General features: G+C 38.6%; 2 protein-coding genes across 4 annotated transcripts in view; both read right to left on the reverse strand.

The window, feature by feature from the left end:
• syngr1a (synaptogyrin 1a) overlaps positions 1–4,156 on the reverse strand; it is a 28,748-nt gene extending 24,592 nt beyond the window's left edge. For all 3 annotated transcript variants that reach the window (XR_015479757.1, NM_001006067.1, XM_087242615.1), the window contains 1 exon segment: positions 3,808–4,156. Coding sequence is in view for 2 of the 3 variants with exons in the window: in NM_001006067.1 (NP_001006067.1) it covers positions 3,808–3,903 (96 nt within the window). In the remaining variant the exon portion in view is untranslated.
• Positions 4,157–5,070: 914 nt separating this feature from the next.
• fam171a2a (family with sequence similarity 171 member A2a) overlaps positions 5,071–13,993 on the reverse strand; it is a 67,143-nt gene continuing 58,220 nt past the window's right edge. The window contains exons 4-8 of the mRNA XM_087244220.1: positions 11,642–11,800; positions 11,329–11,508; positions 8,507–8,620; positions 8,187–8,313; positions 5,071–7,745 (exon numbers count right to left, since the gene is read on the reverse strand). Coding sequence (XP_087100346.1) covers positions 6,260–7,745; positions 8,187–8,313; positions 8,507–8,620; positions 11,329–11,508; positions 11,642–11,800 — 2,066 coding nt within the window. The 3' untranslated portion in view covers positions 5,071–6,259. The remainder of the gene's footprint in view (positions 7,746–8,186; positions 8,314–8,506; positions 8,621–11,328; positions 11,509–11,641; positions 11,801–13,993) is intronic.

A 13,993-nucleotide genomic window follows, 5' to 3' on the forward strand; every position in this document is an offset into this window, starting at 1 on the left:
ATTTTTTCACTAGAGCAAACAGCTGGAGTTATGGTGTTAGTCATCTCCTGCTGCCTTCATGAGGTTTTTTTTATATGGTGTAACAGCTACAAAGAACTCTCAAATTGTACTTTGCTTTTGCTGGCTACTAGATTGAGTGTCATTAGCAATACTTTTAGTTGACTTTTTAGCCTCATATAGCCACCTGTGGTGCTTTTTTAGGTGCTGGTTGTTGTATTTCCTCCTCCTGTGGCAACAATTCGCAACAGCTCTTACAAATGAAATGTTTTTGTTTGGTATCTGCTACTTTGAAACTAAGATATTCCCATATTACTGACATGCTGTTTTTCTTTGATATGAATTTTTTCTATTAATGCAGGCGCCATCATCCAGCTTGTTTGTTTTATTGTGGGCTTTCCGCAATTCTGATTGGGCAGAACGAAAGTTTGCTTACTTAATTGGCTAGTAAGACTGTCACACAAGACTGTACCGCATTTGCTCTGGGTGGGGGAAGTTAGACATTACGTATATTTCATATAGCAGCCTTTTGCGATTAGCTAATCGTAGCGTTTCATATCATGATTGCGATTCGATTACAATTAATTGCACAGTCCTAATTAGCACTATGCTAAATAATTAGCAAAACAATTTATAGTTCACAAAATGCACAGCCATTGCCTGCAAAGACTGTGGGTGAATGTGGGTCACTTTAGGACCAAGATCAGTTCACACTGGAAATCTGATTTTGGCCACATTTAAAACAACGATGTAAATAGGTATGCAAAAAAAAAAATGTATTAATTAATTGATAAAAAAAGGTCTGATGGGTGTCATGCTGGCACAGTGGGTAGCACGATCGCCTCACAGCAAGAAGGTTGCTAGTTCGAGCCTCAGCTTGGTCAGTTGGCATTTCTGTGTGGAGTTTACATGTTCTCTCGTTTTCGCGTGGGTTTTCTCCAAGTGCTCCGATTTCCTCGACAGAACGAACACAATTGCTGTAGGTGAATTGAATAAGCTAAATTGGCCGTAGTATATGACTGTGAATGCAAAAGTGTATGGGTGTTTTCCAAAGTTGGGTTGCAGCTGGAAGGGCATCCGCTGCTTAAAACATATGCTGGATAAGTGGGCAGTTCATTCCGCTGTGGTGACCCTTGATTATTTAAATTCATTAAGATTCATCAATAATTAAGAAAATTAACAAATTAATAAATGAATGAATGAATGAATGAATGAATGAACGAACAAACGAATGAATAAATGAAAATTTTTGGGATTTGAGCACTAAGCTTTACAGTCAGTGTGTACGTGAGTGTATATATGACACAGGATACCTGAATGGTTCAGAAAAATTCCAGAGACAATCCCATTAGTGCCTTTCTGTTTATCTATTTTTCTCATTGTGAGCGTGTTGGTATTCAGTCTGTGGTCTCAGATAGTTGTCATGCCAACGCAGCAGCATCACTCAGCCAATCAGAGTATGAATCCGACAAACACCTTCTTTCCATCTTGAAACTGCACATGTACCCACTAGCATAATGCCAAAGCAACAGTTGGTTGTCTCATTAACTCGCCTCAAACAGAAATCTCACCTTAAACTCACACTACTGAACTCAGGATGCTCAGAGGAAACACATTTAAGTAATTATTACATTCTTACCTGCTAACATGGATCTGTGATATAATTAAAGCTCCTAAACAATGTCATGTTTTGTCACGTTTATTTAATAAAAGTATACCACACCTTTAAACATAGAATTTCCATGAGTTTTCCAGTTGTTTATAATTACTTAAATGTTTAAACATTTGTAATCTTTTATTAAACTATTAAATTTTATATTTGTATCAGTGTTGTTAACTTAAAAACAACATGCTAATTGAACTAAAGGGGCAATAAAATTAAATTAGATTTTATAAACTTAGCATGAAACTGTTCTCTTTTAAAATGAAAAACTTTTGTCATGCCTTTTAATTATGAAAAGATTTTAACTTTTAAATGTTGCCTTGCCAAATATAAGTGATTAGGCGGCAAAAACTGCAAACACGTTTTAAAGACTTAGTTTTTAAAAACTCAAGATATTTACTAATTGCTAATAGTAATTACTAATTTCAATTTATAAATAATTACCATAGTGGACATTTCTGTAATTATGAAACAAAACTTATCTGTGCTAAACAACTGTGAAATTAATAATAATATAAAAAACACACAAACTGAGAAGATCAAAAGGGTTATGTCTTGATTTCCCTCTGACTAAAATGGTGATAATTAAAATAAATGTATAAATAAATGTAATAAACTAATAAATTAAAATAAAAACTGAAATCTATTTAAAAATGAATTCAAAAACATTAAATACTTAAAATTACAGAAGAATTTCAAATGACGAACTTAAAATAAAATAAAATTAAAATTATACATAATTAATTACATCGAAATAAATCTGTTAATAAAGCTAATATTCATTCATTCATTAATTCATTAATTTTCTTTTCAGCTTAGTCCCTTTATTAATCTGGGGTCACCACAATGAACCTCCAACTTATCCAGCATATGCTTTACTCAACGGATGCACTTCCAACTGAAATTCTTCACTGGTAAACATCCATACACAATCATCAACACAAATACACTACTGACAATTTAGTTTACCCAATTCACCTCTACTGCATGTCTTTGGACTGTGGCAGAAACTAAAGCACCCTGAGGAAACCAACGCAAACACGGGGAGAACATGCAAACTCCACACAGAAATGCCAACTGACCCAGCCGAGGCTCAAACCAGCAACCTTCTTGCTGTGAGGAGACAGCACCACCCACTTTGCCACCCCTTAAAAAATATTATTTTATATATTTAATTAGATTAAAATAAATCTATTATTATAATGAATATGTTTAATAAAAGGAGCAACGAGACCTTAGTCTGTTGTTTATATTATTACAAAGCCATCATAGCAGCAAAAACAGGCTGTTAAATTATTTGAATCTTAAATGACATTACCTATTACATAGTTGTGACTTAATCAGAGCTTCGGACACCTGCCCACCCTCCCCCACCACAGCCACCCTCTTATAATCTCCCACCACCCCCTCACCATGTGTCTCTACACAAAATGTTTTTATCAGCAAATAGTGCACGCATGCTCATTCACGCAGGAGCCAAATATTTAGCAATCAAAAGTTAATTGATTCAATCCAGATCTGAGGAAACGATCAAAGATTGCTTAGTTAACATGACAGCAAACATTGCCAGCTAGATTAATACAACATTTATGAATATTATCACATTTCTATAGCTTTTCAAATCTCAAATTAGCCCTGAAATTGATGCTTTTTCCTTAATAAATATATGAAGTTAAAATAAATTTAACAAATTAACAAAGGAGCTGCATAATAACTTTTTATTTATTTATTTCAATCTTAATTGTCCGTTGTAGGAATTGATGTATCAGCATCAATTATCCCAAATAGATGTAATTTATTTTTAAATGTGAAATATTACAATACAAGATATCCATGTTTAATTGATCAACTGCCATACAATATAAATATGACTGATGTTTTAAACTTGTTAAATAATAGAATTACGATGAAGACACTGCTTTAGCTTACTCAAGGATTGATTTTTTTAAATCACCCTGTTCTCTATTTTTATTTGCCTTTGTTAACTAATAACAAAAAAAGAAATACAAACCGTAAAAATAAATTGAGAGCGTGCAGATTAACGAGAGATTGTGCATTTGGGCGGCAAAGCTTTACTAGCGTTAACGCGTCATCACATGACACTCGGGCTCGCGCTTAAATTATGCAATTAGCAGAATCTCACTCACCCAAGATACTATTCGCAGAATTGTCTGCGGTTGTTGAAAGAAAGTAATTGGATCGAAGGTGCCGCCTGCCTTTCCAGCCCCGTATGCCTGATCCATCCTCACAGGTTCGTGATTTCTCCGTGTCTGAAGTTTTTTTTAGAGAGAGAGGGATAATTGACCTTGGCGTGGAATCAATGTATCCTTGAGCTACACCTTGACTCTCCGCGCTTCGTCCCTGGCTATCCGTTGGTGGAAATATTCTTGCAAAACGATGTCCCTTCCACTTCGTACCTCTCTCATTTCAAGGGTGGAGAGAGGAGACTGAGTAAACACGCATCCGGGGGAACACGAGAGCGCGCATTATGCTGTCAAGCTCGATGCGCACTCTCGAGGATACTTATGCGCGTCGCCGACCACGTGCCCGTCAGAAGCTTCAGTAGTCACTCTTGTGTTTATGATGGAGAAATGCATTTAAATCACGTGTTGATCACACCGGGAACACGTGAACTGTGCAGAATTCTCAAAAATAATAAGAACCCGTCTTAGGTCTTTAATTTAATTTTAAAATTACAAATCCTTGTAACCTTGTGCCACCTAGTGACTGCCCATTTAGCCCACATCCACAAGACAAATGCTTAGTCATATGTAGACATATTTAATAAAAATATTTATTTTGTTAAATCAAAGCAAAAAATAAGAAAGCTCTCCGAACTGCTCGGTTAATTTCAGTTTTAGACGTGGTGATGTGCACATTTAAATGTGCTCATGTAATATATAATATAATATTAATTAATGTATTTTTTCATTCATTTATTTCGGCTTAGTCCCTTTATTAATTAGGGGTCGCCACATACTTGTTTTATGCAGCGGATGCCCTTTCCAACTGCAACCCATCACTGGGAAACACCCATACACTTCCATTCACACACATATACTACGGAAAATTTAGCTTACCTAATTCACCTATAGTGCATGTGTTTGGACTTGTGGGGGAAACCTGAGCACCCGGAGGAAATCCACACAAACACAGGGAGAACATGCAAACAGAAATGCCAACTGACCCAGCTGAGGCTCGAACCAGCAACCTTCTTACTGTGAGGCGATCCCCACTGCAGCACTGTGACATCCTAATTAATATACTATAAATAATATAACATATTCTAATGTAATTTGACTCCTTTAAAGTCCATAATGATGTAGCTCACTAAAGAAATCACATGACATCATCGTTGCTGGTAACCAGAGGCCAACGTTAACTAAAAATTAGACATCATAAGACTCAAGTGAGAGTGTAAATTTACTAATGTGTTATTTACAAATAAGTGGTTCACAGAGTTTAGTAAGAGCGCTTAATCAAGCAATACTTGTTTTTAAAAAAATACTCGGTACATTTTTTGTTTTGTTTTGAGTAAATTCATCCATGCACATCCATTTAAAGCACAATCTGTATTTTCAGTCACACACAAGAAGTCCATAAAAGTTCAAAAATGTACTTCCACAGTTAGAGTTGAGTTGAAGTGGTTCTGAAGTATGGCAAAAGTCCTGATGCACGGCAGCACAGATTAGTGAGAAAACATTTTCACAGGCGTCCAAGGTAAGTCCCTCAAAATATAATTCCTATTGGTGGACTGACCCAGCAGGAAAGGCTTATTCAGAGTACAAAATGTGTTCTGCGTGCAAGCAGAACCTTTTATTCTTATCTAAGAGCAGCTTTCCTAGTCCAAACAGTTTGATTAAGATATTTTATAAAATGGCAACACTGGTTTTAGATAAGTAAAAAAGGGGAACTTTTTACCAACAGTACAAAATACAGTGTCATTGTGTGTCAACCACTAGGATCAGTCACAAAGAATAAACACATTTATTCAGCAACCATTTCACTCCTGTTTGTGAAATGTACACATCTTATTGGTTCAGCTCTAATTACTCATATAAACAAATAAAACATTTGAGTAAACCACTAGAATAAAAGTAATCTAAACTTATCTTGGAAATCTTACAACAGCCCTCTGTTTCATTCATATCAAATTTATATTCATTTATATTTCTTAAGTAAAGGAAAAAGCTCTTTAAGGCTTATGGATTGCTTCCCAAAGTTAGTTTTAAAATGGCTCATGGTCATTCTTACAAAAACTGGGTAACCCTCAAAGAAAGCAAGACAACATCTTGAGATTCAGTTCAACTCCCTTTGACCTGATGAACTGCCAGAACAACATCAGGTGTATAAACTGTCTGAAGGATATCTAAGAGGGTGTGACGACTTCAGATGCTTCTTTGCAGGTGGCATTCAGTGCTTATTCTTTGTACCTAGTCTTGATGGTTGAAACAGATCACTCAAGTAAGTGCCATATCTCATATTGTGCTTTTCATCAGACTTTCTTCCAGCTCTGTATCCTCACACCTCATCACTAGTGAGTATCTATGCAAAAGAAGGGTACAGCCAAGACGATGCCCTAACCAGTCCTGGGCAGCATTACTTGACATTAAACACCATGAGGGGTCTTTCTTCACGCTTTTGCCAGGGGCTCTTCTTATTCTCTCCGTCATCATCTTTGTCATCATTATCGTCATCAGGACTGGTGACTGAGTCTCGGTGGACCTCACTGGCACTACTACGGGTGCTGTTGTCTCGGCTGCGGCCTTTACGCGGGAACGTCCCACCTTTGGACACCTCTGCAGTTTCATCAAGTAGCGGCGCTGTTGAGTTCTCCTCAGGTGAGTACATGGCTGAATGGCTCTCGCTGCTTGAGTCTGGAGTTTCAATAACGGGAAGCTTGGAATAAATTTTACCATGAGCTTTTCTTTCACCTCCCTCCTTTACCTTGCCATCCTCTTTTAATTTTCGGTGGGAAGGTTTCCCTGAATTCGTGGGGATTGCTTCAGTACGCTGGTCTAGTGTTTGATTGCAGGCGCCCATGGGTGGACGCAAGGCTTCATTGCTCAGCTCAATGTAGGAGTGTCTAACAAGAGAGTTTGAACGGCCATCAAGGGAAACGAACCAGGCACGAGGGTGTGGCTTCACCCCAAGCTCCAGCAACTTCTTCTCTGTCATCGCTTGCAGCTCTCCATTCATTTGAGCAATGGTTGAATCATTGAAAAGCACTGGAATACGTACTGGGGCACTGGATTGGTCTGATCCCCAGTTCTCCTCCGAAGATCCATCTGCTTGTTTGCCTGACTCTTCCTCTTCATTATCAGCCCTGGCCTGCTGCTGTTGTTGCTTTTGATTCTGCTGCCTTGGTAGAGTCATACTAACCTGGATGCCCTCCATATCGTGCTGCAGCTGTTGTTGCCGTTCCATTGCCTGCTCCACAGCTGTCAAGTCAGAGGACAGATGCATGTAATGTGCAGGGATGACCAATGTGGGTACCATGCTGTGGTACATGCTCTCTTTCATCTGCTCCATTGAGTGACAGAAGATCAGTTGGCCAGGCTGGGTATTGACCGAAGAGGGCCGATTGAGGTGATCCCCTGCTGATGCATAATACTCTGGAGGCTTGCTGTCCCGATTGAGATCCTGGTAGTGGCCGGCAAATGGTGGCAAAAGTGGAGGTGGAGATGGTGGGTCTGATGAATAGCCCTGGTTGTCTTTAGCATTATGGTGATTGTATTTGCGATCATCTGAGTCCTCAGCAGAGCTGTAACCTTTGCCGTAGTCATCCTGAAGAAGCAGATCTCGAGTTCCTGTGTTTGAAGAGCGTGTAGCTTTCAATGGGAAGCTCTCTCCTCGTTTTGAGTCAGCATTCGTCCTGGAGTTGTGTTGTCTTTGGGTGGGACCATGTTTAAAGAAGTCATCTCGAGAGCTGTTGAGATCACCAGTTGAGGAGGCTGTCTCCATGTGTCCACCACTGATCAGGTTGAGGTGAGAAGTGGATGTGCCCTGGTCTCTCTTTGAGCTCTCAAGAGTGGATGATAGGTGCATTTTACGCCGATGCTGCCGAGGTTTTAAACATCGCCTCCTGGAAAAATCAAATCATTACCTGTTAGATATTATACCAATGACAAATACAAAAGTATGATGTCTTGCTCAATTTGCTCATTTGATTAAAGGTCAGTGGTTTTAAAGCTTAGCTCAACACAAAAGAAGATATTTTGATGAATGCTGGTTGCTGTGACCCATCGACTTTCATAGTAGGGAAAAAAAGATCATGGAAGTCAATGGGTACCAAAGATCTTCTTTTGTGTTTAACACTATAAACTCAAATAAGTTTTGAACACGATTAAATGTTTTTAAATTAATTTTCATCAAGTCTTTTTTTGTCTTGCTATGATATGGGTTTATTCACTTATTACTAAGGCATAGGATAAGCTACTATTAATCAGCTTTACACACAACAGACATACAAACAGAGCAAATATATGTGCAGTAAGCACACTACAAACAAACACAAATTTTTTACCTGCAGTAGTACAGTAGCAAACACAAAAGAATAAGCACTAGCAGTGCCATGGCACCCAGAATCGCCAGCAGGAAAATGGTGTGGTAGGTAGTGATGTCTCTTAGTCCAGAAGTGTTCAGACCAGATCCTATAATAGAAAATAGGTATTTTTTTCCACACATTTTTAAGCATTATAAATTAACCAATAAATGATCAGTAATGTTATATAAAGAAAATGTCAGTCTGTGTAATATATCTTTACTGATCCTTAAAATGAAATAAGCTGATCCTAAAAATGAACTTTATCTTTAAAATGTGTGTTATAATGCAACTGGTCTCACCTGAGGTTGACGGAAATGCTGCAAGCCAGTATCCTAACTTTGGAGCCACAAAACTCCATGTCATTTGAGTGTCCTCTTTTTTAATGTATCCTGCACCACTTCTGACCCATAGACCTGCAGCAGATCAGGACGTCATTACAAATTGAACAGACATGGATAAATGCAATGAAATCTTGCTTCAGCTTACAGTAAAAGCTCAATTAAATGTGAATGGGCAGTTTGCCAGGGACAGATTAGACCCAAACTGTGCCAAATTGCACATTCAATCGCTTTTCTTCATTAAAAAGTCATTTTAGGTCTAGGATCAGTCTAGGTTACTATTCAATAATCAAAATCACACAATAATGGAATATAAAGCACCAAAGCAGGACAGCGAGGGGCACAAATTCTCCAAAAAGCCCAAGGCAAGACAAAAGAACACAGAGAGTTAATAGGTTCTGACAGGGTGAACCCTGACAAATACAATTTTAAAATGTCGCCCTCCCCTAAAGACAAAATACTCTCGCTTTGCTGGGCTTTACAACTAGAGCATACTGAAATAGACCTCTTACTATAATTATTTTAAAAGAGTAACAACATGAAATAGTTTTGTGGGACTGTCAATATTTTTATTGCCTATCAAATACTGCTGTTTTTAATTTCAGATTTCACACCCTTGTGCACTTTCAGCTTCAAAGTAGCAACCTAAGAACCAAACATTAACTAGAGCACTCAACAGAGCCAGGCAGCTGTGTGCAATGTGTAATTATGCACACTAGAAGGTGCTATATGTTCAGTTCAGCTGGGAGAACAGTGCTGTAAAGCAGGGGGCTTTCCCAGTATAATAAACCCCTCCAAGAGCCATGTGCATAAGCATCCGCTCGCTCTGTATGGGCTGTTTTGTCTGTGATCTGTCTCCAAAACAAACAGGGCCTTAGTAGCCACATGGCGAATCTTCAGCAAGACAATGAATGTTTTCATAATCGGAATACATTCGGGCATTCAGTCCCCACCCTTTTTTAGAAAAACCAGAGGGTTGGGACTTAGCAATATATGACATCATGTATACTGGTGCTGCATTAGTGTATACGACTCAGAGAGTGAGTCAGGGCTCTTTGTTGTGCTTTGAGAATGCAGCCGCCTTCTCATCTGTATTCTCAACATCTAAATTTTTACAGTCTACAGAGCAGCAAGTCTTGAACAATAAAGTCTTCTGTAGCTTTCGAGCACATGCGTCTATCACATGGTGAAAAACAAACTGCCCACCATTCAAGAATACAGGTCCATGTTCTGCATAACTAACTCTTCTCTGAAACAGTCTCTCTGACTACCAACACAATGAATAATCAGGTTGTCTTCTACTAAAGCTTGCTAGCCTTTCAATTTAGACAAACTTCTGATACTTTGGTAACTGTTGGCACAGACTAATCAGCTGCATGCATCAAGCTACTGTGTGCTTCCATATCAAACAAATTCCTCTAGGGGGCGATACACACAATATTCTTTGACATCCTTTACTTGTCAGTTAATTTGACAACCGGACTATAGGGTTAAAGGTGTCAGAGAGCCATTGGGTTATTATAGATCAGGCATGCTTACATGCAATTTAGGTCTGATGCACCAATATTAGTTTATGTCGAAAAATAAATATTTGCAATTTTAGGTGGGAAAGTTTGATTTCAGTAAAGGGGCCAAAATAGAGTGGCAGCCCATATATAAATATATATTTATATATGTCCCCCTTGATGGGCATCTGTCAAAGTATTCCTCTTCCCTGACCAATCATTCATTTGCCTTCTGCACTGGGGGAGTAAATGGGGGATCTGGGATTAGGTTGCCATAGACTAAGCTGCTTAGCTTAAAATCATTTGAGATTTCTCTGTGGAGTTAAGTAATCTTTTAACACACTTTAGGAGAGATCCTAATAAGCAGTCCAGACATTGGAATAAAAAGTAACATTTGCAACTATATGAGGAACAGTCCACAGAAACTAAGAGCTGAATGTAAAGCCGGAAAATGACTGAATACCCTCTTTTAGTCAAATATTGATTTTTCTACCAGAGCTGTTCGCTTTATTAAGCTGGCATCAGTAAAGAATCTAGAGAATTCTGCAAAGCTTGCCAGGTACTAAATCACAACCTGTTTTGGGAACTATGTCATGACAGGGTCAGTGTCTGGAGATGATTTCTGGTTTATGAATTGGCAGGCTATTATCTCTTCAATGTATGAAGACCTATTTGCTTTCTTTGATTTGTGCTGCACACTCACTTCACCAGTTCTTACTTCACCTGGCCCTTCATGAAATTACTCTCAAATAATTCTTGAGGATTTCAGTTTCATTCTTAGCCTCATCTGTACCTCCTCTCTGCCTCTTGTTCTCTATTTAACAATTTACGACCCCCTTATTCCAAAAGCCCCTGTGTCTTCCTCTGAGTCCACTTATTGTGACTTAATTTTGCATGAACTGTCACAGATGTGTCCATTGCTGCTGCTGTAAGGACTCTGCCCCAACACACTTACCTGGAATTTTTCAGTAAACCTGAAGACCTCAATTAACTAGTTAAGTTGTTTAACTAGGATCGGAGGTAAACTCTGTCTGCAGGATGGTGATGCTCCAAGAGCAGCACTGCAGCACTGGCACTAAACTGATGTAGCTTTGGGTTAACCCAGTGGTTCTCAATTCCGGTGCTTGGGCCCCCCTGCTTTGAACATTGTATTTGCATTATTTGACACACAAAAATAAGTTCATAGATCTCCTAGTTAACAAGTTGATGATCTGATTCAGACCGTAATTGAGAACAACTGGGTTAACCTAAGTTTCAATGTTGCATTTGAATGTTTACCTGTCTTGTCCTCAAACCTCCAGACTGGGACACTGGTGGCAGTCTTAAGAGGAGAGTCAGAAGGAAGTGGGATGGAGATGTGAATGGGTTCTGACACCTGAACCTCAGTGCCGTTGGGCCCAGTGAGCTGAGCGCACATTGCAGCTAGTGCAGTTAGCTCCACCCAGCTACTGTTGGTTCCTGAATCAGGACAGACAGTAACAAAATGAGGCCATAGTTGCAAGCCATTCTTTGCAATGGTTAAAGATTGCACGTAGGAGTGAAATAGTAATGACCAGACGGACAGGAGACCTATTTTTTTGGGTAAACTCACCTGTTGAATTGTTGTCCATGGCGAGTGGGTAGGGAAAGCCTCCAAGCTCATACTGACTGCGGGAAGAGGTCAGCATTGCAGAGAGGGTGATTTGGGAGTTGTTTAGGGGTGGTTGGATGGCTCTTCTCTGAAGCTGTACCCATGGCTGTCTCCGGGACCCTAGAAAACAGAGATTTAAATAAGTCGATATTGAACTTTACTGCTATAGTGAGTAAGGATGGAATAATCATGAAGAATTTATTGAGTCTGTTTATAACAAAGGCCCAAGTCATAAGTATTTCACAAATTGGACTAAAATGGTTGCCCTGTATGACACGCTGTTCTGAATAAGAACCAGTTATTGGTTCCCAGCCCTAATAATGAGCTGCTAAGGGGTTTGTTTCCATGTGATTCACTCGTGAATGCTGTTTTATAGGATTCTGTCAATAGCTACTTCCTTTAAGCAGTGCTTGTGTTATAATGAGCAAGTGATTAAACTTTTTTTCTTTTTCAGCTGCCTCCTACAATGTGTTATCCTACTCTCTTGCCTGTAAGAATGTAGAATTGCAAAATAGTTGTGGCACAAGTAGGGAACTAATAATTTCAAATAAATAGGTTAGAATTAGGTTTACTATGAATGCCTTTAAAGTTTCATGAAACATTTTAAAAGAAGAATCCTAAGCTCAGAATCCACACTGCAGTAATCCCTACCCCTCCTCCACTTAGCTAACGTAGTGTGCGAAGCGGCAAATAGGAAGGCCTATAAATATAAGCGTGCATCTCTCACTGTAGGCTGTCTGCTCTGATTAGTGCTGGGTTAGCTGGTCACTGATCATCAGCACAGACATCCAGGATTGTGTGGCAGTGCTTAGGGACCATTGAAAGCAGGCATGCTGTGACATTCCCTCTTTAATGTTAGCTTTTTTGGTCAGAGTTATTCATTTGTTTATTGGCCATTTGATGAGCAGAGAAATTAATACCATGCGATGTATTCATCTGGATCTCTCAAATAAACATAACATAACTTGTCTAACCATTTTTGTTTTATAAATAGAAACAAACATGTAAATTAGCACTTAAGACACATGTAAGGTTCAGTTGAGTCCCCAATATGCTTCAAACTAAATTTAAGAATGAAATGAAATGATGTCATTTTGGAAAAAAAGTGTTTAGAGTTTGTTTCGACAATTTAATACAGCTCACCAAAGCAAAATTTTGGGGGTGTGCGTTTTGTGACACTACGGTTTGTTATGCAATTGGTTGGGAATGCTCTAGAAATTATTTGACATATGAGGGATGGACCGATCCCGATACTTGGATTGGATATTGGTGTAATACCGCATATTTTTACTGGATCCGGTATTGGCCAGCTGGTACCAATCCAAATCCAATCTTGCGTGTGAGCTATATTCTGTGTAATTTATAAGCCAACAAAAGCCATAAAGGTAGCCTATTATAAGGGTCCAAAAAGTTGTCATGAAGACCTACTATAACCTAAATGCTCTGAAGCTGTTCTGTAGTTTAATCTTAATTACAGATAAATATTCAAGTTATTAAATTCATGTTCAATTCAGCGCTTCTCATCTCTGCGACTGTCAATCATTCTTTATTAATTCACAATTCGAACTGCGTGTCGCGTTCATGGCAACTCGAAAAACTTTCTCCAAGACTATTTGTTCCTATTAATATGAGTAATCACAGGAGAAATGCATTTATTTTTGCATTAAATGGGTTCATTTTGACCTGCAACAAGCAGATAATTAGTGTTTCTAAATCATGGTGCACCTGTGTCTGTTAGATCAGCAGATTGCATTTGCAACACTGGAGTATAGAGGGTTATCACCTGGTTTTCACACACAAAGTAGGCCTACTTAAAGTGTTTAATAAGAAAAGGCTCAATAATACATTGGACAGATCCTCAACGCACTGATTTTTTCCCTTTGTGCTGTCTTAGTGATGCATCAAGCGATTCGTTCACACACTAGTTGCGCAGACGCGACATGCGGTGCTCCGTAAAATTATTCTGTAATAAAGTTTCTGTTTTCTCATCCTTCCGACTGAGTTTATTCTTCCAAGGTGAATACCATCAGTGCTGCGAATAGTTTGTAAAGCCTTGCTTATTGTGGTCAAAGTAGTGGATTAAATTAATAAAGTGAAACTGACAGGCGCAATATGGATGGCCATTAACAGAAAATTATTTAGCCCAATATTGGTTACTCTGAAACTGTGAATATTTCACAGTAATTTTATTTATATTATATTTTATTTACAGAGAGGAAAAGTTTGTGTATTGATGAGAGTCAATAGTGGTAGCCTATTCCAGATTTTAAAGAAAAATCTTAATATTAAAAAAGGAATCATAAGCTGGACCAC

The sequence above is a fragment of the Danio rerio genome, chromosome 3, assembly GCF_052040795.2.
Source record: "Danio rerio strain M-AB ecotype USA chromosome 3, GRCz13ab, whole genome shotgun sequence".
Lineage (NCBI taxonomy): Eukaryota > Metazoa > Chordata > Actinopteri > Cypriniformes > Danionidae > Danio > Danio rerio.